Source organism: Natator depressus, chromosome 10 (genome assembly GCF_965152275.1).
Source record: "Natator depressus isolate rNatDep1 chromosome 10, rNatDep2.hap1, whole genome shotgun sequence".
Taxonomy (NCBI): Eukaryota; Metazoa; Chordata; order Testudines; family Cheloniidae; genus Natator; species Natator depressus.
This window is the reverse complement of record NC_134243.1, coordinates 75,558,611-75,584,475: the sequence shown is the minus strand read 5'-3', so window position 1 is coordinate 75,584,475 and position 25,865 is coordinate 75,558,611. Positions and strand designations below refer to the sequence as shown.

The 25,865-nt window shown below is 43.5% G+C and overlaps 1 protein-coding gene across 3 annotated transcripts in view; it reads left to right on the top strand.

Moving 5' to 3' along the window:
* Positions 1–22,794, top strand: part of ADAMTS17 (ADAM metallopeptidase with thrombospondin type 1 motif 17) — a 259,492-nt gene extending 236,698 nt beyond the window's left edge. For all 3 annotated transcript variants that reach the window (XM_074966538.1, XM_074966537.1, XM_074966539.1), the window contains 2 exons: positions 15,020–15,197; positions 18,621–22,794. In XM_074966538.1, the coding sequence (XP_074822639.1) occupies positions 15,020–15,197; positions 18,621–18,772 (330 nt within the window). In that variant the 3' untranslated portion in view covers positions 18,773–22,794. The remainder of the gene's footprint in view (positions 1–15,019; positions 15,198–18,620) is intronic.
* Positions 22,795–25,865: the final 3,071 nt, after the last annotated feature.

The following is a 25,865-nucleotide window of genomic DNA, read 5'->3' as shown; positions in this document are numbered from 1 at the left end:
TTCCCCAGTTGGCTGTTGGACTCTTTCAGGGTATAACTGGAACTAGCAATATTTCAATATTAAATGATTCACTATTCTTCTGGATTTTTTTTTTAATTTCTGACTTAGTTTATTTGTTTCACTGGTTTATACATCTTCACATTTGCTGTTTCTGCCTTGTGAATAGTGTCTTAGTTTTGGGGTCAGCAGCGCAATCGGAGTGATTCTGGTTTCCCAGTTCCACTATTTAGTTATATTATTTCAAGAGGATTATATCCAGGAAGCAGAATTAGGGGGGCAAAAAAATTGTTAGTGCTGACATTCTCAAGGGCCCATTTTGGGTAGGTAGAACGTTAGACATGCAGTTTATTTTCCCTAGGCAACAAGCTAGCAATCATATCATATTATATATATTTCATAGTCTCATGAAAAAAGTCTTTTAAAGGAGGAAAATTGCAGTTGCTGGATCATATTCTGATCTCATTTACACTTACGTACATCCAGGGTAATTGACTATAATGATTCCCTACAATCCATGGGTCAAAACCCAAGGACCTCACTCAACATAGTGGGTCAGATATTGATCTCAGTTACAACAGTGTAAATCCAGATTAATTTAGTCAGATGAGTTATTCCAGATTTACATCAGTGTAACTGAGATCAGAATCTGACCTACTGTGTTGAGCAAGACCCTTTGGTTTTGTGCAGTAAGGACCAGGTTCTCAGGACAAATATAAATGTCTGAGCTGAGACTGTATTGTGTGGTGAAGGGAGATTTGGGGAAGAATCATTCTTTTACCCATTTCTATTTCAAACACTTGGCTGGCATGCATCTCAGAGGGTACATGGGAACCCAGAACCCCTTACTGACTGGAACAAATTGCGAAGCCCTAGTAGGAAACGCCTTGGCAAAATGTGATTAAAAATATTCTTGCTGTCAAATAATGTCATGAATGATAAAGCACATTTGAAAAATTACCTATAGCCACCCGTCATCCCTGGCAATCAACAGTTGCCAATTTCTTTCCAGTCCTTTTCTCAGCCTAGGTAAGGCTGCCTGCAGGTACTCATCACAGGTGAATGTTTAAAATTGCTGCAGGGAGTCTGTTTTCCTCTTAGAATAGCATTGTGTTTATGCCAAATATTGAAATGTTTCAAACTGAGGATCAAGGGTTATTAGTCATGATTGTGGTAACAAGGACTTTCTAATTGCAAATGCATTATTTTGGCAGTTACTTGCAGTAAATTGTATTGTCTAAAAGAAATAAAAACACTGTGCAGTGCACTGAGACATTTTTCTTCAGTGAGTACTGTACAATCAAGCCTTTCTTCCTAATTCTAGGGAAAGACCTGTTTTCTGAGTTACTAGTGTTTGGGAGCATCTGAAAATCCTTCTGTACTCCTTGCCCTTGATGATTAACTCACATTACATGATAAGAAGAGCAAATCAATGACAGCTATAGTTTAGGAGGTGTATTCAAAGCTGTTGTGACTACAGAAGCACACTGTCCTTTTTTATAGCATTCATTACGTAGTCACAGCTTGACCTGCCATCTGTTTATAATAAACCACAGACAACTTGTTGATTGTGACCTTTATCAAGAATTAAGTTCATCTTCTTATGCCTTGGGGAAAATAACTTTTCTTCTTCAATTCACTTTTCTGGATAGAAAATTATAAGGGATGGACAGTAATTTAGATCCGAAGCCAAGCATCGCAGCTGGCAGCCGATTTCTGCACATACAACTAATGTCCCTGCAAAAGTGGGTGCATGCCCATTTTTGTATGGGCACACAAATTATGGTAGTGATTGCACACCAGTTTGCATGCACAAATTGCAGTTTGCACATGCAAAATTGTTGCACAGAAGCGGATGTTGGAAATTTGGCCAGAGGAGTGTCTGCTGCTAGTTGGCTGCCCTAAGAAGCATGCAAAATATAGAAATTGAAATGACATGGATGAGATGTGCTCTGTGTAGGACCCAGCTGTGGGGAGGGAATGTGGTTCTTAGCCAACTTTCCACTTCCCCAGTCCTGGGGCTGACCAGGGGCCAGATCAGCCTCCAGTGTAACTTCGCAAAGCGTAGTTACCAACCCCAAGGCCTACTCTAAGTTATGTTGATAGTAATAGTTCCCTACAGATTGTTCTACTGGCCAGCAATCCAGAAGCTCAAGTCACAACCCTTATGTCATCCGCTCACCCCCAATACCTCTCTGTGCCAGAGGGCTGGGAGCAGATCGCACGAACCTGGATGTATCAGCTTTACACCAGCCAAGGATTCCTTGACAGGAGGGGGATCCCCCCTGCAGAATAAGCATACAAAAGGAAGGATGCAATGCTGGCTCCATAGGGTTAAGGACTGGAAAGGAACCATTTTAAATGGTGGTGCGTTAAACTGGTCACTGTTTATTCAACTTCCTTTGGGGGCGGGTTTGGCGTGAAAGAGACATGGCTCTTAGCCAGCCATAGCTTTTGTTTTACAAAGCAGAAACCATCCCTGGCTTTGCCCGTCTGCTCTTATAGTGAAGTGGATTTTGTTTACAACATTGAATTCCCAGTGGTTTCGTTGCATTGAGGCTTTTGGCATGAAATCAGAGTTTTGCACTCAAGGATTGCTGTTTAGACGTGTTTCAGAGTAGCAGCCGTGTTAGTCTGTATCCACAAAAAGAAAAGGAGGACTTGTGGCACCTTAGAGACTAACAAATTTATTTGAGCATAAGCTTTCGTGAGCTACAGCTCACTTCATCAGATGCATTTAGTGGAAAATACAATGGGGAGATTTATATACACAGAGAACATGAAACAATGCGTGTTACCATACACACTGTAATGAGAGTGATCAGGTAAGGTGAGCTATTACCAGCAGGAGAGCGGAGGGGAGCTTTTGTAGTGATAATCAAGGTGGGCCATTTCCAGCACTTGACAAGAACGTCTGAGAACAGCGGGGGGTGGTGGGGGGAATAAACATGGGGAAATAGTTTTACTTTGTGTAATGACCCATCCACTCCCAGTCTTTATTCAAGCCTAAGTTAATTGTATCCAGTTGGCAAATTAATTCCAATTCAGCAGTCTCTCATTGGAGTCTGTTTTTGAAGTTTTTTTGTTGAAGAATTGCCACTTTTAGGTCTGTAGGTGGTGATGATCCAGGACTGTTGATTTTTCTTTCTTCTTCGCTGTCAGTGGAGTTGATATTGGAATTTCTTTCTACTCACCGTGCCCTGAGTTTGCTGTGTAGCCTTTTCTGGTGTTTTACCGTGTTAAGCTAACGTGAAATCCTGCATCTTGGCAGGGGGTTAGACTGGGTGACCCTTGCAGTCTCTTCTAACCCTATGATTCTATGAAATAAGCCACTCATAGCCCAAAATAAGGGCATCTACACAGAGATTGCACCAGTTTAAAAACACATCTATAGTTAAACTGGTGCCAGTTCCTAAGTAGACAAGGCCTTTCTCTACAAATAGCTCAATGTGGTCCTAGTAAGGAGTAACCAAACTTCTTCAAGGATTTCCTTTCAAGTCTGAGTCTTGACTGATTGGCCCACCCACTCTCCACACATCCATGCTCCTGCTGCCACTGCACAACTGTCTTCCCAAAATTGTTTTGTAGCCAGCCCCAGGGAGGTGCTAACCTGCTTGCTCTTCAGGGGACACACATGAATGAAATGCTTGTTTCATTCAAGGCTTTGCTTTTAACTAATTGCTAAACCTTGGATGTGTACTTCAAGAGCTGCTTTTGTGTGGCGGTTCCCACAACCTTCCATGAATGTACTTGCTTCATCAGCTGAAGTGCTGGCTGATTCCTGAGCTGAGAGCTTTTGTCAGGTAATTCTGGAGCTTGCTTCTCTTTCATCGGGTTGTCAATGTCAGTGAGATATTTACACCTTAGAAAAACATCCCTCAGAAATGCATAATGTACCATACAGTTACTGCAGTCGGATAATGGTCTGAGCCAAAGTAATGTCAAATGTGACCATCCTGCTAACAAGTAGAACTGATTGCATTGTTGTAGAAAAATTACTGTATTTCAAGGTAGCTTAGCATCTTTATTAGTCCAAGCAATTTTGGTTTTAAAGACAAAATTGTAAGGCCTGTTCTTCCTTCAACATTATCCCAGTGGCATTCCAGCAGGGACCAGACCTCCTGGTTTGTTAATACCAGTCTTGGGAGAGCAATAGTTCTTGGAGATAAGAAATAGGTGATATTGAAAGATAAAGACTTTTGATACTTGTGCTGTAAAGGTGCGGCTCAAAGTTCCTTTGTGGCCTTGGACCTCTTTGTGCCTCAGTTTCCTCCCCAGCAGGAGCAGTAACACTTGCCTACCTTACAGAGGGATTGTGAGGTTCTCGGATATTATGATGATGAGCACCAGATGAGAAATAATTAATGAATGCATAAATGTATTCTACAGTATGAAAGCTTGAGACTTTGCACATGGGACAACTGAACATTGAGAAATTGTACAGGCAAAACTTAGACATGCAAAACTGAGCCTGGCGTTTTAGTGATGGCATTGGAGCTCCTTTGAAAATGCAGCCCTAATGAAGTGATCAAGCAAGTCTGAATGCATAAAAAACACCTGATCCACAACCGTGATTTTCTTGGGTGAAATCCTGGCCCCACTGTAGGCAACGGAATTTTACCACTGACTTCCAGGGGGGCCAGGATTTCACCCCTTGTCTTTACAAAGAAAATAGAAGGACAGGGGACAATAGATATGTAGTATGAGCTAGTACACAGGGCCCTGGTTTGGGAGTTAGGAGACCTGAATTCTATTCTTGACTGTGCCACTGACCTACTGCGTGACCTGGGGCAAGCCATTTCACTTTCCTCTGCCTCTTGATTCCCTTCTCACTTTTTCCCTGGCTTGCCTGTTTAGACTGTAAACCCTTTGTTGCAGAGACTGTCTCTTTTGCACAATGCATAGTACAGGGGGACCCTGATCAACAGTCAGGTTGCTGAGTCTCTAGCTTCTCATGCTGGCCAGTATTGTCTATAGTTTTCTTGTATTCCCCTGTCAGTTTCAGAGTAGCAGCCGTGTTAGTCTGTATTCGCAAAAAGAAAAGGAGGACTTGTGGCACCTTAGAGACTAACAAATTTATCTGAGCATAAGCTTTCATGAGCTACAGTTCACTTCATCGGATGTGTCTCTGTATCCATCTGTTGTCTCTTGTCTTATCGTTAGATTGTAAGCATCTTAGGGAAGGAACTGTCTTTTTGCTTTTTTTTTTTTTTTTTGTACAGTTCCTAGCACAGTGAGGTCTGGATCCATGACTGGGACTCCTAGGCACTATAGTAATACAAATAATAATAATAATAATGGATGCTACTGAAATACAAATTATTATCACTAGTAAAGCAGTAAGTAGGATTGTTGTCAGTGTCAAGGCTGTAGTCATTAGTATTCCATTTGAAGTGGAGCAAATCCTAATGTGTTCTTGTCTAGTGGGATTCTCAGAGGTTGGCTATGATTTCCAACAATAGAACGTTGGGTTAATTGCTAAGAATAATTGTTCTAATTAAAAGGGCTACTTCATTAAGTGCATTTTTCTTATAGAGAATTAATGACTTGCAGAATGGAGTAGAGTAGGCTTATAAAAGCTGGGAGGGGTTGCTAGCTCTTTCGAGGACAGTATTAGAATTCAAATCAACCCTGACAAATTGGAAAATTGATACGAAACCAGCAAGATGAAATTAATAAAGACACGTGCGAAGTACTGCACTTCGGAAGGAAAAATCTAATGCACAAATACAAAATGCGGAATAACTGGGTAGGCAGCAGTACTGCTGAAAACCATCTGGAGGTTAGAGTGGATCACAAATGGAATATGAGCCAGCAATTAACAGGAGAGTCGTATGTAAGATATGGGAGGTAATTGTCCCAGTCTACTTGGCACTGATGTGGCCTCCGCGGGAATACTCTGCCCAGTTCTGGGCACCATGCATTAGGAAAGATATGGACAAATTGGAGAGAGTCCAGAAGAGAACTACCATAAAGCTAAAAGGTTTAGAAAACCTGACCTATGAGGAAAGGTTAAAACAATTGGTCACGTGTAGTCATGAGAAAAGAAGACTGAGGGGACCAGATAAGTCTTCAAGTACGTTAAGGGCCGTTCTAAAGCAGATGGTGATCAGTTGTTTTCCATGTTCACTGAAGGTCGGACAAGAAGCAATGGGCTTAATCTGCAGCAAGGGAGAATTAGGTTAGACAGTAGGAACAGCTTTCTGACTATATAAGGATAGTTAAGCTCTGGAATAGGCTTCCAAAGGAGCTTCTGAAATCCCCATCAGTGGAGGTCTTTAAAAACAAACACCTGTGAGGGAAAGTCTAGGTATATATTTGGTCCTGCCTCAGTGCAGGGAGCTGAACTAGACCTCTTGAGGTCCCTTCCAGCCATACACTTCTGTGATTCTTTAAAGCCTCCACCAGAGTCCATGGATTTCGTAGGGAATTTCGTCACAACTATTTTAGCTTTAAAAACAAAAATAATATGATGGGGGATAAAAAAAAAAAGGTGTACGAGGCAGAGCTTGTTAATCATTGACATTCTGTTCCAATTCTTGAGTTCCCCTGACATTGTGGTAAAGAATTCAGGATTATTTTTCCAATAAGAGGTACATGCAGCAAGTAATTCACCATTTATCACTCATGGTGCCCAGCCTGAGGGTAATTATGCAGATTGAAACCCCATGATAATCAGTGTATCTTTGTGCGAGTCAGACAGATGTTACACGTACAGATATCTCCTGTAGAAACATCTGTTGGCGGCTCCCTATAATTTTGCATTCTTTCTAACAGCCTTTCAGGATTTATGATGTCCAAAGAGAAATTAAGGAAACAATTTTCCAGAGCACCTTGACGACCAGTTAGCATCAAAGCATCCGGTCATTGGTCTCACTGTGTTTACAAGGAGGGCAGTGCAAGGGTTGACCAGCGCTTTTTCAGTGTTGTCTAAGCTGAGCCGCTCTCCATCCAGTGGTGACTCGGAGCGGGGGGAATATCTGTGGTACATAGAGGGCGAAGATAAACAGTATCTTGCTAAATTTAAACACACCCAGCAGAATCTTCAGCTTAAATTCTCAGTAGTTTGTAAATTGCAGTTAAGCACCATTAATTAATAGATACATAACTAAAGAGAGTGTTCAGACTAGCCCAAGCTCCCAAGAAATTCTTTAAAAATGAGGGCCATATTCTTAGCTGGTGTAAATAGGCATAGCTCCATTAAAGTCCTGCAGATAGGGAAACTCGTGGAGCAATGCCTGTTTATATCAGCTGGGGGCCTGGCCTGAATGCAAATACATCTCTGTAAGGAGAGCTAAGCATGCTGGAACATGGAACCATATAGGCTAGTCGGCCCATGTACATTTCACAGTTGGGCTTCTATTACTCAGCACAAAGTTTGCAGCCATTTCTTGTAGGGTCTTGTTGTGAGGGATTACGGGTCTCAAACCCAGGCCCCTGGGTCCTCAGGCAGTGCCCAGACCACAGCCACCACCTCACAGTGCTCCAGAACCAGCAAGGGAGGGATTTAGCAGAACTCTGGCCCACCACAGGCTCCACTCACAAAGCTCTTGATTGGAACAGACACCCAGCCCCACTGACTGACCTGGATGCAGTACTTAAGCCAGAAGGCACAGGAACTTGTCTGAGCACCTGAGTGAACTGATGTACTGCTGGTACTGGACCCTGACTCTGGCTTGACCTTTGGCCCTGCTATCTGACTCTGACTTATGCTTGACCCCCAGGACTGGTTCTTGGTTCCTGATTCCACCTTGACCCTTGGCATGACTCTCTGACTCTGACTCCATTCCTGACCCGCGGTGTGACTCCTTATACTGATTCCAGCTCACTCTTTGACTCAACTCTTGACTCTGATTCTTGGTGCTATCCTGACCCTGTCCTTGGTTCCTGGCTTCTGACCCTGGCTTTAATAACTAGGCCTGCTTGCCCACATCCTGGTCTCTACATCTGTCCTTAAAATTTACAGGTAGATCAAATTAAACCAATCACATTTCTGTGTTGCTGTGTGCCATAGTGCACGCACAGCATTTTGCGGCACTGTTACTTCTCCAGAATAACCATGGATTTAAACCTAGCCTCTTTCAGCCTCTGAACTCTGCAGATAATGGGGCTCTTCAGAATGGGGAAGTCTAGTTTAATTATGCATTGAGACCTTCTGGAAGCGCTGGTCCTGTCTTGTTCTTTAGGTCATCCAGGCTTCAGTTTGAAAGCACAGCTCTAGGCAGTTGGAAAAAATTGTGCCTCTCTTAAAGTTATGAGGTACTGTTGCATCTGCCATGAGCATTTTCTGTTATAATTTATTGTTTCTTCCAACTCAGTTTACTGAGTCAGAGGAGCAGACATTTTTTCTTGATTAAATTAAACAAATCAGTCACTTGACAAAAGTCTTCAAATGAAAGATTGCTGCTAACAAGACCAGATAGGTTTTCTGGGTTTTTTTTTCCCTATGAAATATTGAGAAATCGCTTACAAGATGCTTTGGGCAATTAGATCTTATCCGTAGAAAGACAGACATTTCATTCTTCAGTGCATAGTTAATTATACAGCCGTGGAAGTTGCCCTGAAGTTTATGAACGTGCTCGCTGCTGAGTTGCTGTGAAGCTGAAGAGTTTAAATTAGCAATGTTCATTATAAGCCTGACACTAGGGACTGAAGCAACAACTCTCATCACCTTGCTCTCATCACCTCACCCTCAACACCCCACATTGAAGCCTGTTGAAATCCAGGGAGCACAGAGCCTACAAGGCCTTTGTCAATCAGCACAAATTCCCTTCCAGGAACTTGCCTCATTTTCCTTCTGACTTTTGCACATGCAGGAAATGAGAACAGCCGGGGAAAAAAATACTTCCACCCTTTCTTAAAATCCTGAAGTGTTTGAACTCTGGAGTCGAGATATAAAATGTTAGAGACACCACCATGTTATACCTTGGCTCCAGTAATTTTAGCAGAATTGGGAAGAAGCAGACAGTCAAATACCTCCTCTCAGTCACTCATCAGACTGCTTGAGCTGGAAAAACATGGCTGAAGAAAAATATCAGGTAACCTACTGATCAACCTCCTCAGGTTACTAGAGACCCCCCTACCAGATTACTCTATTGCTAGGTAACCTCTCCCCTGATAAACCAGTTTTTCTGCTTGGGAGGCTGTCTATTGAGAGCCGTTCCTTGTCAATGACCCTCCTTTGTTGTTCTTTTGCTGCCAGGCATTGGAATTTCAACCCAACATGAAGGCAAACAGACAACAGAGAAGGCAAAGGGGCTTGTCATTCAAAATGGATTTTGTAGCTTGGTAAAGTTTACATACAGAGCATAAATAATCTCATGTAAAATTCATAAATTGTACAGGCAGATTTGGTAAAATGTGACCCCTTGGCTCCAGTAACTTTCAGCAGAACTGGAAAGAAGCAGATACCTTTAAACACCAGAGGCCAAGGGCATGGGTGGTAACTAATGAATATGACTTGCTTTCAAGCCGGTCACCATCACTGATGTCATCTTGAATTATCTCATTCGGGAACAGGCCAGTCCCTTAAAAACATTGCCAACTAGCTCAGTGGGTTGGCAAAATTGGATGAGCTGGAAAGCCGTGACCTTCTGTTTGAAGAAGTACCTTTTTGAGGCAAAGCCTCTACCAGTGACATCAGAAGCATTTGTCATCCACAAGGGGGCTGTATATACGTCCGGATGAATGCATAAGGTATTCTGTCCCGGTTTTTTCTCGATATTGGAACAAGGGCATTCTAAAGGAGAAGTACGGTCTAGTAGTAGTTAAAGGACAAAGACTCTGGAGATCTGGGTTCTGTACCTGGCTCTGCCACTGATGCAGCAAGTTTTGCAAATCATTTCACCTCCTTTAAGCCTCAGTTTCCACATCCATGTAGACACCTGGGCATCTTGTGAGGCTTAATCAGTGTTTGTAAAGCCCTGCGGTCCTCAAGAAGATGCCCTACAGGTACAAATTGTTTTGCTAATAATAATGTAATGGTCTGATGCCTACCAAAAAAATCAAGTCCAGTGTTTGCTGACAAATATTTTAAATATACTAAGCACAATTTGTCACATCTGGCCTAAGTGCCTGGAGAAGGAGTTCTGCATCCCATGGGGCTTTCATCCCTGAGGCAGGGCAGACAGTCTTTCCACTGCTGCTCTCCTCTGGTACAGTGGGAAAGCAGCATGCACAATGGAGCTGCACCAGGTGAAGCGGCATTAGAAGAAGAGCTGACTCAGTACACCCCCACCAGCTCAGGCCACACCCTTCTCTGGAGTGAGTTTTGCTGCATTGGTTGCCTGTGAATCTCCCATTGGAGAGGAGGTTGCAGCCGCCTTCCTCCACTGGAACTTGCCATGCCCCGTGTAGACTTTACCTCCCTGGGGGCCCTGTACCAGGGTCTGTGCTGGCAGAACCTGCAGCGAGTCTGGCCCACAGAATTGCTCCAGCCATGTGTATACTTACCGGCTCCCCCAGCATGGGAGAGGGGCAGAGGTGCTGTGGCAATGGGTATACTTACCCAGAAGCAGAAGAGGAGCCAGGAGTATTTATGGGAAGCGTCACTTTGAGTTTGATTTCCCTGCTATTTTTATCAATGTCAGCTCTTCTGAATACGGTACAGCGTGAGTAAGAAATCCCCCCCACTTTTATGTAATTTGTATCTATTCCTATTTCCTATTGAAATTCCTTTGTAAAGAGACTATCCAAGTATAGAGTTGAAAATTTCTTCTTACAATAAGCCAGATGTCCAACCCTACTTTAGCTGCCAAGCCTGAAAAGTTCAAGAAAGATGTTAAAATCTGTCTTCCTGGCTGTGAAAGACTAATTGCATAGCATAGGTGATGATCCCAGTCTCCCAAGAGAAGGAATCAAACTGCTTAGGGCAAAAACTCTGCTGTTATTTGTCTAAGGAGTGGAGTTGGCAATGTCTGTGGAAAAAGTTTCATGGCCTGCCCTCCTTGCTGGCTAACAGCTTCAGACAGAAACACACACGCTCATGAACATTTGTAACTCAGTGACTGAAAATATTAACACACTTTATATGAAAAATCCATTTTTGGTAGGAATATTAAAAAAATATAGCAAGCCAAAAAAAAAAAGGACTCTCATGGAGAGAGACGCAGGACTGAGAGCCATGGAGCTTCCATGTTCTTCTCCTGACACAGAACTCTGTGGCTTTGGCTAAGTCATTTTAATCTTTATGTATCTCCGCCTCACCATCTGTCCAAGGGAGATACATTATTCACTTACCTCGCAGGTGTGTTGTGAGAATTAATTTTAATGTTTGTAAAGCTACCCATGTCCTATTGATTATTGTTGTATTTCATTGGGTGAGTGGAAAGGATCATCCAGTTGAATCGGCACTGGATTTTAATTTTCCAAGCTCTACGAATGCAAATAAGCCAGTAACGTTATACTACCAGCCTCCACATCAGGAGAATGTGATGAAAACGTTGGGAGAGATCAAAGTGGCAACCAAATCTAATGAAACCTTTGCCATTTGAGACATCAACTCCATGCATATAAACTGGTCAAATGTTACAGTGGGCCACAGTCTGATACCTTAAATGGTTCCTTGTTGAAACAACTCAGATGTGGAAAAATTGGAAAGAGTCCAGCGGAGGGCAACCAAAATGATTAGGGGGCTGGTGCACATGACTTATGAGGAGAGGTGAGGGAACTGGGATTATTTAGTCTGCAGAAGAGAAGAATGAGGGGGGATTTGATAGCTGCTTTCAGCTACCTGAAAGGGGGTTCCAAAGAGGACGGATCTAGACTGTTCTCAGTGGTAGCAGATGACAGAACAAGAACAGTGGTCTCAAGTTGCAGGGGGGAGGTTTAGGTTGGATATTGGGAAAAACTTTTTCACTAGGAGGGTGGTGAAGCACTGGAATGGGTTCCCTAGGGAGGTGGTGGAATCTCCTTCCTTAGAGGTTTTTAAGGTCAGGCTTGACTAAGCCTTGGCTGGGATGATTTAGTTGGGGATTGGTCCTGCTTTGAGCAGGGGGTTGGACTAGATGATCTCCTGAGGTCCCTGCCAACCCTGAGATTCTATGAACTAGTTGTAGAGCCCCCAAGGCGGGGAGGGGCTATTCTTTACTTAGTCCTAAGTAACATGCAGGAGGTGGTACAAAAAGTAACTATGGTGTAGCCATCAGGAGATAGTGGCCATATTATATTTGTCTCACTGTTTCCTCGTACTCCCCTGTCCATCTGTCTTTATCCATCTTACATGTGGCATGGATGCTACTTTCAGGAAGCAATAATAGAGTCTCAGAAGCCATGCATTCCTTGGAACACAAAGGGACCAGGAAGGCAAGGAATAAATAGTAAAGGCCAAGAGGTTATTCAAGCCAGAGATCCTTCAGAAAATCCAGCCATAGTGAAGTCAGTAACTAGGAGTGTGAAATATGGCAGGCAGTACATTAGGAGGAAGTGAGAAGGCTAATATGGAATTTGAAGCGCAAATATAACTCGCAGCATAAAAACAAGTAACAAGGAATTCAGTGATTATATCAGAAGCAGGAAACCTCTATGAGAAGCGGTGCTTCCGCTGGGCCACCAAAGGGAGCAATTAAAGACTATAAGGACATTGCTACGAATCTAAATGATTCTACATATCAGCCTTCACCACAGAGGATGCTGGGGAAAGCCCCACCCCAGACCTACTCTTTCCTGGAAATAAAGTTAAGGATTTAAATCACTGTGATACCTGAGTGCAGAGCAATTCAGAAGAACTGTTTCACCATCCCTATTTTCCATGGCTCTGATAATTTGAAGCCAGGTGGCATCTAGCCCTTCATTGGTCAGCAAGGAAGGGAAAGAGTGCAAGGAGCCTTCCCTCAAAAACCTCTTCGCATTCCTATGCGGGGACCAAGCCACGCTCTTTTCGCTGTGTATTCTCTGAGCAGAAACACCTGAGATTTCTAGCAACACAGGGAGGGCAAGACCCATGGCTCGGCTCTTCTGCAGCAGGCAGTAGGCACTGCCCCTATTCTAGGTTGTGGCTTAAAGCAACGGTTTGGTTTTTGATGGTACTTCCGTTTTATCTGTCAGCCAATCTCTCTATCCATCTTCATCCCACCTGAAGTGTATCTTTTTGATCTTCTTAAATGTTGGGTTTAATCAGTAAGGATCATCACCCTGAGACTGGCGGTTCTTGGCCAGGGATAGCTGTGCTACCCCAATAAGGCTCAGGAAAGCCAGAGAGGAATCAACACGCTCTTTGCCATATCAGCCCAACATCATCTCGGATGCCTCCCTCCTCCTTTTGGTTTGTGTGTGGCACTAGCAGACATAGGCACCCTGCCAAAGTCTTGCAACTCATTGTTTCTTTATTTTAAATGCAAGGTTCTTTTATTAACTCCAGCTGGGGTGCTGCACTCTGCTTGCTGCGTTCCCTTTATTAAAGTTGAGCCACTTGCAAGTGGGACATTGTAAATCACGAGCGTGGGGCAGCAGGAAAGGGGCGGGGACTCCAATTGTATGGCAACAAAGAAAGCGCATAAACGGATCTGGCCTTCTGGCAAATAAAAGCCAAGCTAACGGAGAGCAATTTCCAACTGCTCCCTGGAAGGCAAGCAAGAGCCAGAGGGACTTGCAGGAATAGAGGAGGCTGAATACTTGGATACCTGATGTTTCCTCCTGTATACTGAAACGCCAGCTTCTCTGTTTCCCCTGTAGTCTTTGTATGTGGGAGGAAAGGGACCTTTGAGTACTAGAGTTGCCCACCTCTCTTGTTTTATACTGCCATACCACTTGCGAGACTGCTGATCTGCTGTGCAGGAACTTCGCGAGACTCTGTGTTGTGGAGAGGTCACCCTTAGGAACTCAGCCAGTGGGATTCCATTGGAGCCACTGGGTCTCTGGGGATTCCTCATGGAAAGCAAAGTGGGATTCCATGCAATGGAGAAGCTAATGCAGCCTCTGGCAATATAAGTTTTCCATGTATGCCCTTGAGTGGCTGGTGGGGTGAACTGTGTCCCTTTTCTGCCCCTCCCTGCCTGCCCTTTCACCCAGATTCCAAAAGGTTAGGCTATGTCTACACTGCAGTTAGGAGCGAGCCTCCCAGCCTGGGTAGCCAGACTCATGCGATCTCCACTCTAGGGAGCGCACTAGAAGTAACAGTGCCAGCGCAGGTGCCAGTTCGGTCTCTCATTCCCACCTGCCCCCCTGGGGGTGAGCTCGGGTGGCTAACCCGAGCTTCCACCGGAGCTGCAACATCCATACTGCTGTTTTAACAAGCTAGTGAGAGCCTGTCTACACAGCCCACCAAAGTGAGCCTCCCAGCGCGGCTCAGCAGAATCAGGGTAGGGGTGCTTGCTCTAGCACTCTATACATAGCTGCATGGGGCAGCACTTTGAAGTTGCAGCTCAGGCTGCAAGCTCAGGCACTGAACCCCCCTCCGCGCGCGCGCACACGCACACGCACACACCCCCAGCTAGGCTTCAGCGCCTGAGCTGCAACTTCAAAGCGGTGTCCACACCATTGTTTTAGAGCACCGAGTGCCACTACCCCAAGCCTGTTGACTCAGGATGGGAGGCTTTGTAGGTGGACCCAGAGAGACACAAGGCGGAAGTGAGGGGGGGAAGGAAGGGTGCCACAAAGGCAGCTGCCCTCCACCTTACCACGTAGCCAGGTGCTCCTCTCTGCACACAGGTCTAGTGGGTACGGGCCAGCCTGGAGACTCAGCAGGGGCAAATACGATAGCTGAAGGACATTATGCCAGCTGTTGTTGAGTCGCTCATGCCGAGTTTTGCTGCGGGTTCGCTGTGCCCTTCGCTCCAGTCCCCGATTTTGTGGTCGGTGTGTCTTTCCAAGCCACGGGGCTGGCCTGCGACTCACTAAGGCAGTGGTTCTCAACCTGTGGCCTAATCCACACACAGCTACAGCCCATGTGACCTCCTCAGGGCCCTACAGGTAGTATATATATTGTGTGGATGTGGCCAACATGACACACAGACAGCTGCATATGCGGCCCACAACGGTAAATAGGTTGAGAACCGCTGCACTAAGATGTCCCTCTCTTCTCCAGTGCTCCTCAACCTGCGGGAAGGGCCTCCAGTCACGTGTGGTGCAGTGTATGCACAAAGTCACCGGCCGCCATGGCAACGAGTGCCCTGTCCTATCCAAGCCAGCAGCCTACAGGCAGTGTCACCAAGAGGCCTGCAATGAGAAGATAAATGTCAACACAATTACCTCGCCCAGACTCGGTGAGTGGGTGGATGCAGAGCTACAATTCTTGGGGAGGTTAAATAATCAACCTGAAGCCATCAAACGCCAGAAAATATATCCTGCCCAGGTATCTGGGAAACATAGTCCTTGTGCTGAATGTTACAGAAACGAGGTTCCAGATGGCTCATCAGAGACAGAAGCATGGAGACCATCAGAATCTCTGGGTAATTAATGTTCCAGAGTAGACAGATGCTTTATTCTTCGTAGCTCCACCCTGCCTGAGACCTCCGCCAAGCCAGAACTCCTAGAGCCATGTTCCCTGAGTGACCAGCTGGAGCAGGCAGGCATATCTGCGGGTCAGAGAGAAGGGGGTTGGGAATTTTGGGGGAGGGCATTCACCCACACTCAGTCGTCATTCCAAGCTTCAAACATATTGTCACATGATGGGTAAAATGGGATAAGCAGAGAATGTTAGTGACTTGGGTTGCATTTTGCTTGGTTAATAAAATTGGGGGAATGAATTGAAATGGAAAAGCCTGGCAAATGTATCCAGCCCAAACACAAAATCTTCTCACCTGCCTTTCACTATGATAAGTGATGATGAATACAATAATATTTTATTCATCTGTCCAAAAAAAAATTATTTGACTTTGGGAGGTAGAATTTTCCAAGGTTGTAGCTTTTTGGAAAGGTGGTTCTTTTTGGAGGGAAGATAGACCTTCCCCAGATTAGTTGCTGACTTAAGAATGGGACTTGCTGAAATCACTTATTTCTGGGCACGGAGGAAGGAGTGAGAGAGTCTCCATTTTAACTCTTTCTTTCTCCCACTCCCTTAATGATCTCCTCTCCTGTTTGCCCAGCTGAGCTGAGGCTGCTGGTGATAAATTGTCTATTTGCCGAGATACCACAACTCTGTATTTAAAGAGTGGTTCTACTCAGAAGTGACTCTGGCAATAGTCCATCATGGGGTTCCATGGCTCTTTTGTCTCCGTTATTTTCTGTGTCACATGTGCTAAGTTTACAAGTAAAAGATGCATTTTCTAACAGCAAGCCCCACAAGTTCAACCTGGGATCTGACAGCTGAGCTGGGTTTTTTTTCCTTCTCACATATCACTAGTAAAAAAAAGTCAACAAGCCACATTAGGCCATAAACTACACTTGTGCAACACTGTTGCCTTCCATTTATGCCCTCAGTGCACTCCCTTTTCCTCCAGTGTAACTGGCTAGTATTTAAACAATTCTGATGATAGCACACCAGAATGGACTCCAGTTCACACTCTCTCAGCTGTGCAGCGCACACAGAAGTAAGAAGCAGTCCTGTTTATTTTTGGCCCCGAAGTCAGTAGATCTGACTCTGCATATACACACAGTGCGCAGATCTGATTAACAGAAAGGGAGGCATTTTTACAAAGTCACTTTTTCGAGTAGAACCACACTTAAGACTAGACGTGAGGCTTCTGAGCTGGAATTTGTTTTCCTTGAAAATCCATAGTACTTTCAATAACCGCTTTTTAAAATACGAGTGTCACTGGTCCAGCTGAAGAGCTTCAAAATGCTTCTAAATCCTTTTGTTTAGAAACATAAAAAACATATGAGACTATTTCCCAGAAATGTTAGCATGTACAGTTTATCATAGAAGGTTTTCATTTGAAGAATAAGTCTTTGATCCACCGATGAGATATCTTTTCTAATTCACATTTTAGCACAAAGCTGTATTTCGTAGAGTGGTGCAGTTGAAGTCCCTGCAAGTAATCTGCAAGTAATTTGGGATGCTTATGTTTCTAAACCTGCCTTGGGGGAATTATCGGTGCCAGCAACAATGATACTTGATATCAACAAAAATATATACCAATTATCAGCATTGAGTGGTTTGCTCTTCTTCTGGATAAACAAGTTATCATTTGGTTATCTTTAAACAGATGTTTCTATTTTCCACAATATAAGCCTCATTAATAAGAATCATACAGAAAAATACTCCCGTACGCTACAAAAGCCATCCAGAATTAGATTGTAAGCACCTCAGGGCAGGGCCTGTCTTTTTGTTCTGGGTTTGCACATTACCTATCACAGTGTGGTCCTGGTTCAGGACTGATACTCCTAGGAGCTACAGTAATACAAATAATAAATAATGATCATTATAAAATGCTGCTCTGTCACTGCTTTAGGCTGCAGTGTTTTTGACCATAGGTAACCTTTTCAGAAGTGTCTACGGTCTCTCTACACTGCAGTTAAACACCGGCAGCTGGCTCATGCCAACTGACTCAGGCTCGTGGGGCTTGGGCTGTGGAGCTGTTTAATTGTGGTATAGATGTTCAGGCTTGGGCGGGAGCCTGGGTTCTGGGACCCTCCCCGCTCATGGGGACCAAAGCCTGGGCTCCAGCCCAAGTCTGAACGTCTATATCACAGTTAAACAGCCTGGTAGCCAGAGCCTCATGAGCTTAAGTCAGCTGAGATGGGCCAGCCAGGGATGTTTAATTGCTATGTAGACAGACCCTAAGTGACTTAGGAACTTGAGTCCCATTTTCAAAGTGACTCAGGCATTCAGGAGCCTAAGCCCCATTGGTTTTTAATGAGATTACAACTCCTAAGTGCCTACACCATGTTTGAAACCTCCCAAACCACTTAAACCCAGCTCTTCAATGGCATTTAGGTACCTAACTCCCACTGATGTCAGTGGAAATTAGGGGCCTCAGTACCTTTGAGGATCTGGGCCTTGGGCACTTTTGAAAATATTACTCCATGACTGTAGAATATTGCAATATTTATCCTAACAAGGAAAGCTGCACCCCACCCTCAGCTGTAATTGTGGGTCATGACAGCAAGTGGCTCCAGTGTCCCGTTTTTCACTTTCTATGAATCTGGCTTTTAACACACTGATTTTTGAATTGGTCTTTCCCCCCTCTGCCCAGGATGTTCTAACCACACTCGGCAGGCTGCTTCATGATTTTCCATTACAGGGCTTCTTTCCCCTTTTGCTGCAATATCTAGTACTGGGCATTGTCAAAAAGGCCTCATTCAGAAAAGCACTGAGCACATATCTCACTTTACGCATGCGTGTAGCCCCACTGATGTCCCGGGGACTACTCACCTGCTTAAAGTTAAGCATGTACTGTGTGCGCTTTGTTGAATCAGGGCCAGAAATAGGACACTAATAGATGATCTGATCCAGTGTGAGAATTCCTAAAGGCCCACAAGGATATGCCCAACTATTGCTTGTCCAGCCTTGCAACAGTTTTCTCCATGATCGCTCTTTCCATTGCGTTTGTCAGACAAGCCACTACCACCCTGTCGCCCTGATCTTTTCAGCAGCAACCCTACTTAGAGCATAAAGTATGCCATCCAAATCGCAGTGTTGACTAAGATTAGCCATCTCTCCCCTCATTTACTGCTCGGGTTATTTTGGTCACACATGGGATGCTCTCCTTAACATGCTGGCTTCTTCTTTCTATTTCTGTCCGAAGCTGCTCTCACATACAAGTGTACAGGGGACCAGTGGACAGTGTACTGCAGGGTGATCCGTGAGAAGAACCTGTGCCAGGACATGAGATGGTATCAACGCTGCTGCCAGACATGCAGAGACTTTTACGCAAACAAGATGCAGCAGAAGAGTTAATGAACTGGTGCTGCTGCTTAGGGTATTACAGCTATTTCTATGTAAATCACGAACTAGTAGGTCTGAGTACTGGAACTTAATGAGTTGCTACAATGTGGTGGATTCCAAAGCATACCTAATAAGACTTGAAACTAATTCTGCAGACTGGATGTACCAAAGTAATCCACTCATCCACCTTAAAAAAGAGTCATCTCAAGGAGCCAATCACGTAGAATTTTATTGTGTTTTGACATCATTACATTTTTCATTACTGCTTTTTACTTTAATATATTAATTACCAGCCACTGGATGGCTTGCTACCATTTAAAAAAAAAAAAAAAAAAGGACAAGAGTTACAACGTGATTAAATTGACTAAAGTCATGTGTACCTCGGTGGGGGAAAGCCTCTGGCAAATAACTCAGCAAACGTGCAGACATTACTTAATGCTTCAACCTTGGCTTCCATCTGATGCTCTTAATTCCCAACAGTTAGCATGCTGTGGGGTGGGCTTGGAGGGACACACGCAAATGAAATGCTTAATTTAAAAGGGGGATTTGCTATAAAAGCTTGTGAAAACTGATAGCAGAGGATGGATGTCTCCGAAATTTCTGCTCAGCACAGTTTTATGCAATGTTCCATTTAATGTAATTTAAAAAAAAAAAACACCTAATTGGGAATTCCTTCTCCTGTCTGAGTCTGAAAACATATCCCCTCTCTCTTTTTTAAAAAAACACATATGTTTTCTCTTATGATGCCTTATTCTCTTCAACGAGTTTAAAGAAATGGAAGCTCATTAACCCAGGAGCAGACAGTTAATTTTAAGCCAGAACCACTTGCGTGAGATGGAAGTAGCTGGAAATCATTTAAATGTATAGGGTTTGTTGGGGAGGGATTGTTTAACGTGCTCTTTCCAATTTTTGGAATTCAATCTGATAATAAGACAGAATGCTATTTCTTAAGGGTATTGTGAAACCAGTTAGGGTTGGCACATACTTGAAACAGAGATCAGAACAGCATTTGCAGGAAGGGTAACTTAGAGACCAAACAGATCTTTCCCCTCTCTAGGATGTATACATCATAAATCCTTTTGAGACAGAAAGGGAGCAGTTAGTAGACTTTCAGGGTGAAATTCTGGGCTAATTGAAGCCAAAATGGCAAACCTGCTATTGCCTTCAGTAGGGCTAGGGTTTCACACTCAGGCTATGTCTACGCTGGCAACTGAATGACAAAACTTTTGTCTTTCGGAGGTGTTTTAATAAAAAACAAAACAAAACCCTGAAAGACACAAGTTTTGTCAAGGACAAGCGCCAGTGTGAAGAGTGTGCCAGGCTCTCCTGCCGACAGCGCAAATGCCATTCGTTGGGGGTGGAAGTTTTTTGTCGGCAGGAGAGCTGACAAACAGCAGCTGCACGGCACGACTTTTAGCGACAGAGCCGTAGCGAGACAGCCATGTCGCTAAAAGCTGCGTAGTGTAGCCATAGCATCAGTCTTGTCTCCTTTTGCTTTGTTACCTGGTGTGCCTTTTATCAGGACAGTCGGAGAGTGCTGTGTAAATGATATTATCTCACACATGTCTAAACTTCAGACCAAATTCTTCCCTGAGATTTAAATGGGAGCTCCACACAGGGCCGAATTTGGTTTAGTGAGTGTTAGTCGATCAGTGTCCCTCTGCCGTATCTAACTCAGGCTATGTCTACACTACAGCTGGTATCCACACACTGAGATCGATCCACCGGTGGTCGATTTAGCGGGTCTAGTGAAGACCCACCAAATCGACAGCAGATCGCTCTCCAGTCGACTTTACTCTACCCCCGACGAGAACAGTAAGGTAAGTCAACGGGAAAGTTTCTCCCATCGACCCCCCTCTCCCCCCAGTGTAGACCCCACGGTAACTCGACCTAAAGTACGTTGACTTCAGCTACGTTATTCACGTAGCTGGAGTTGCGTAGCGTAGGTCGACTTACCGCAGTAGTGTAGACATAGCCTCAGACATGCATCCTTTCCCTTGCCAAGCACTGCTGCCAGGCATGCTGTGGGTAGGTTACGCTCACGCTCTGTGAAATGAGCCAAGCTGTATGGGTGAATTATAGCTTTGTCCTCGCTCTAGAGACATATTAATATTTATGATTTTGGAGATTGGCACAGAACAAAACCCAGTTCCCAGCACTAAACATGGGGAAAGTCTGGATCTGAATGTGAGCATCGTGGCTCATGCTTCTCTCTCATGTTATTGCCTTGCTTTAATGTGCCGAGGGATAAAGGCATTTAGTACTTAACATTTTTAAACAACATTTTCTCCCTTATTAAGACTGTTCTGGTGTCCAGGAGCTCAGTGAAATAATTTGTTATGGCTTTATTAAGGGCTGAGCTTTCAAACACAGGAATCTAATTTCCATCGCAGACTGGTAACTGCATATGCATCCATATTTGCATGGGCAAAATGTGTCCTTGCTTGTGCAGCTGGGCTTGTGCACCCAAGTGCTGATCTGCAGGCACAAAGGCACATTTGCATACACAATTACCGCTCTGTAAGTGCTTGGCCCCAACAGATCTGTATTCTGCATACTAGATGTTTTTTGTGTGTGAGGGAAATGATCTAATTTGGTGGTTGTTATTCCGATGGCTCTTTGGGTAAGTTTCTTTTAAAATCAGAATCAAACCTTTTCCTCCTACTTCTGACCTTGGGTCCAAATTCAGATGGACATAGCTGGTTGTGTAAGTTACCAAGTAGCATAAGTCAGTATAAAATGGTGTAGTTAATGCAGAAAGAGAGGTAGGGAGGAATGTAGCTGATTGAAGGTCACGGTATTAAAAAACAAAACCGACAGAGTAGGTAGCTAAACAGGTAATGAGAAAGTGCAAGAAAGTATCAGATCCAGCAGAGAGAGCCTGCTTTACCTTAAGACTGCCTGTTAGTAGCTTTTCCTGCCATACTCTCCCCATTCAGTCCCTTGACATGTAAATTACACCCCTTTACCCCAGTTTACTAACATGCATCTCACTCTGCCATTCATGGCCCCCATGGTAAAGTGATTTGCATCCCTCTTAGGGTTTGGGGTTTTCTCAAAAGGTAACATTTCAGCTCACGATGTGGCTTGACTCTGTGAAATGCCACATCCTCGCATGTCGTTTATGACAGCATGTTACTTGTGTCATGTGATATGCTGTCATGTGATTTACCACAAGACCCTTTCATTCTGTTCAGAGTGATGAGAAATGGATTTCTTAAGTAGTGGGAGTTTTTTTGCCTCCTGGAGGCCCTGATCCAGCCCCCTCTGCAGTCAATAGAAATACTCCCATAGACAGCAGTGGGGTTTTGGGCCAGGCCCCAAGTTTGTGTCCATATAATGGAACATGAATCTGCTGGTTTAATGGATGGATTTCTTTTGACTGTGTGAGCAAAAATGCCGTTTATTTCTGAGCAGAAATCCTCCTACATTAAAAACAGAGCACCATTTGTATTCCTTGATCTCCTGATGACCCTAAATCCCATCCCATTTTGTAATGGCCAAAAATATCAACAAAAACATTTAATTCTGCACTTTTGCTTTGTATCGTTTTATAGATGCTTTTACTATGAATTTACAGCTATGCTCTGTCCTCAGTTACTACATACCAGTGAAAAGAAAACTGTTTATTTCAGTGTCATGACGATATTTTGTTGTTGTTGTTCATAAGAGATTGATGCTCTTTGATTATAGTGGTGGTATTTCCATATTGTAAACAATACTCTCTGTACTGTTACTAAAGTACTGTACATTTCTAGTTGCACAATTGTGTTACTGAGTAGATTCTCACTATCTTATGTATGGTGCTATTTTTGTGTTGTTGGTGGAAAAGAAATCTTAGCAGTTGATTATTGCTTGATATTTTATTATAATACAGGGATATATCCTCCATGGCAATAATATCATTTAAGGTTCTCATTACAGAGTGAAATGTATATATTTTTCCATTAGTTAATTTACATATGTACTGTATCCATGGTAAAAAAAAAAAAAAAAAAAAAAATTGTGCTGGCTATAAATAGAAAAAACAAAACCAGTCAAGCAGAACAGAACTAGTTGTAAATGAAAATCAAAAAGAGAGGGTTGTTCCATTCTGAAACAGATTGAATAGGTTTAATAGTAAATTAATTTTTCCATAACAATCTTATAAGGTTTATGAACTTGAAAAAATGCAAAGCAAAACCAAACAGCTAACTGTGAAAATAAAGAAGTAGTAAGTCTGTAAGTAATACATGGTGCATCTGTCTAATACTTGACTGAGACTTGGATTCAGATGAGTCCAGGACCCACCATTGACATCTGTAGTAGGTGTAAAAGGTCATTTGTCAGTGAAATACTGGCAGCTCGGGGTTCCCAGCGTGCTAACAAATCATAAACTGATGGGTCTCGTCCCAATGTGGTTGCAAAATAACATACAGGGAATGTTAATATGTAGCTAATGCCAAGTGAGTTCTTTGGTCGGTGACACACAACAGCAGAAAACGCCTGGCTGGAAAAACTGATCTAGGCTCCATTTGGGGTAAGCTGCATTGGTCTTTGGAGGCTGTTGGGAGGATGAAGCTTTTGCATGGGGGGAAGGGGGGTTTATAAGCGCATTTCAGAGAGTTTTCTTTCAATGTATGTTAGAATCAAGGTGAAGTGGCAGCCACGCTGTATGGTTAATTGTAGCTGCCACACAGACGCAGCCTTATGATGAAGGTTGCTGAGCATGTGGAAATTATATTGAAGTAAAAATTATCCCATCCATTTGAAAGGTATCTACATAATTTAGCTGCACACTTCCTTGGTGTGAATAAACAGAAGTATTCAAAGCTGAGTGGTTTTGGGTGTGTTTGTTGTAGGCACAAGCAATAACCCATGTGCTTTTTTAATTGGACGGAAGAAATGCACAACCCCACAAATGAGGCACAATAAAAGATGTAGCAAGTATTTATGAAAGGAAGTGAAAACCCCTCAAAATAAACTATCCCAAGCAAAACTCCTCAGGCCAAACTCTCTTCTCATTTTCATTTGTGCTTACCTCCCCTCCCCCTGCCGCTCTTGGGCAATGTACAGCCGTTCTCTGTCCCCTGACTATTTAAACTTATTTCTTTACATTTTTTAAACCTGCCAGAGCCTCTTCCATATTCATAGATTTTGTAAGGCCAGAAGGGACCATTAGATCATCTTGTCTGACTTCCTGTGTAACACAGAACTTCACCCTGTTATCCCTGTATTGAGCCCAATAACTTGTTTGGCTAAAGCATATTCCAGAAAGACATCCAGACTGGATCTGAAAGCAAAAGATGGAGAATCCACCAGCTCCCTTGGTAATCTGTTCCAATGGTTAATCGCCCTCACTGGTAAACAATTTGTGCCTTATTTCTAATTAGAATTTGTCAAGCTTTAACTTCTAATCTTGGTTCCTGTTATGCCTTTCTCCTCTAGATTATAGAGTCCATAAGTATCTGATGTAATCTCCCTGTGAAGGTACTTATACACCATAATCAATCACCTCTTTATCTTCCTTTTGATAAACTGAGCAGATTGAGTAGCAGCTGTATTCCTCTTAAAGACCTTGACCATGGCGTCCATTAAATTCACCTTCCAGAATTCAAATTCTTCAAGAAAGGGACATTTAATTTTGGCTGGTTATTTAGCCTCTGTATTAGAAACAATGTTTTACATTCATATATATTTGGAGGTTCAAATACTTATCTGTATGACATTATGACTTTGCCCCCCGTTTTGCCATTCTTGCCATGGTTGCCTTTGGAAATGTGGTCATTGGGAAATGGAACACCAGACTTGCAGGTCAGGACTCCTAATTCTGTTTAGAACTCTGCCACTTGCTCACTGTGTAGCCTGAGGCAAGTCACTTCACCTGTATGCATCTCAGTTTTCTAGTAAAATGGATTTCTAATATTTAGCAGGTTCCTGGGGGTATTGTGAGGAGTAATGAGTGTTTAAAAGATACAAAGATTGCTATTATGATTCATACCCTAAGAGTGTTTGTTTGGTGGGAGACCCATTAAAGCAGCCACTTGTGGAGATGAAGAGCTGTTAAAATGAGAATTTCCTTTGCGAGAGATTCTTCCAAACTATTCAAGGGGAAATGTGGATATCTTCAGACATATCAGGACCTGAAAGACTGCCATCAGCACGGAGAGATCACTCATTCTACAGCACAGCTGGCCTAGGGGCCTTGGCAGCAACACTCATGTAAGAAGCCATCTCCTGACTGGTCACGCCCTGGTCCGTTGGAACTCAGTCAGGGCACAGAAGTAACATTACAACCGGCTGGTGGGGGACAAACAGCTCATAGGTGATTCGCTAAGGCAGCTCTTTTTGCCCTAGGGGGAGAACTTTCTCCCACTTACCCGCCAGCTGGAGGCTAGTTGTTTCAATAGCAGTTATACAGAGAGAAGGAAATAAAGAAGTTGCAGAGGAGTTAAGCGTCCCCTTTACTGTCCCGGAATATGGAAACCAGAAAGGACCTATTGTTCAGGCTGGGAGTTGGAGTGTTTTCTTTCACAGGTTAGATCCTACTGTTTACCATCACGGTCAGTATGTTGTAGATTTCGTGTAACATTCCTTTGAAATGTGTAGGTACCCTAGCGCACACACAGAGTCACACTCTGACATGCATGATCATTTTTTGGCTTGTCATCACTATAAAAACAATAGCTTCTTTTCATATTCAAGCTTGAGTCTTCCATGTGTCCCTTCTCAAGGGCAAAATTACTGTAGCTGGGAGTAGTGCACCGCTAGAATTCTACAATTGTGACAATTCTGCTCCCAAAACTATTTCCAGAAATTCAGCATATATAATGTTAATGGCAGTGCTAGACTTCAGCATCCTGGTTTTCTTCACCATTTGCTAATCTCACACCTAACACTTTTTTCATTAATGGTGTATCCCCGATACCAAGCTTCCTATTCTCAGAGGTGGCTTAGGAGGTACCAATTAAGACCACCTTCTGTGGTGGCTATAAAACAGCAGCGAAATTCTACAGACTCTGTCCAGAGGTTGCTGTATATTAACACATCATCAGGCTAGTGTATTGCACAGTCGATGTGTGATTGTAATTGTTGACCTATTTAAACGTTGCTGAAACCCGTACTA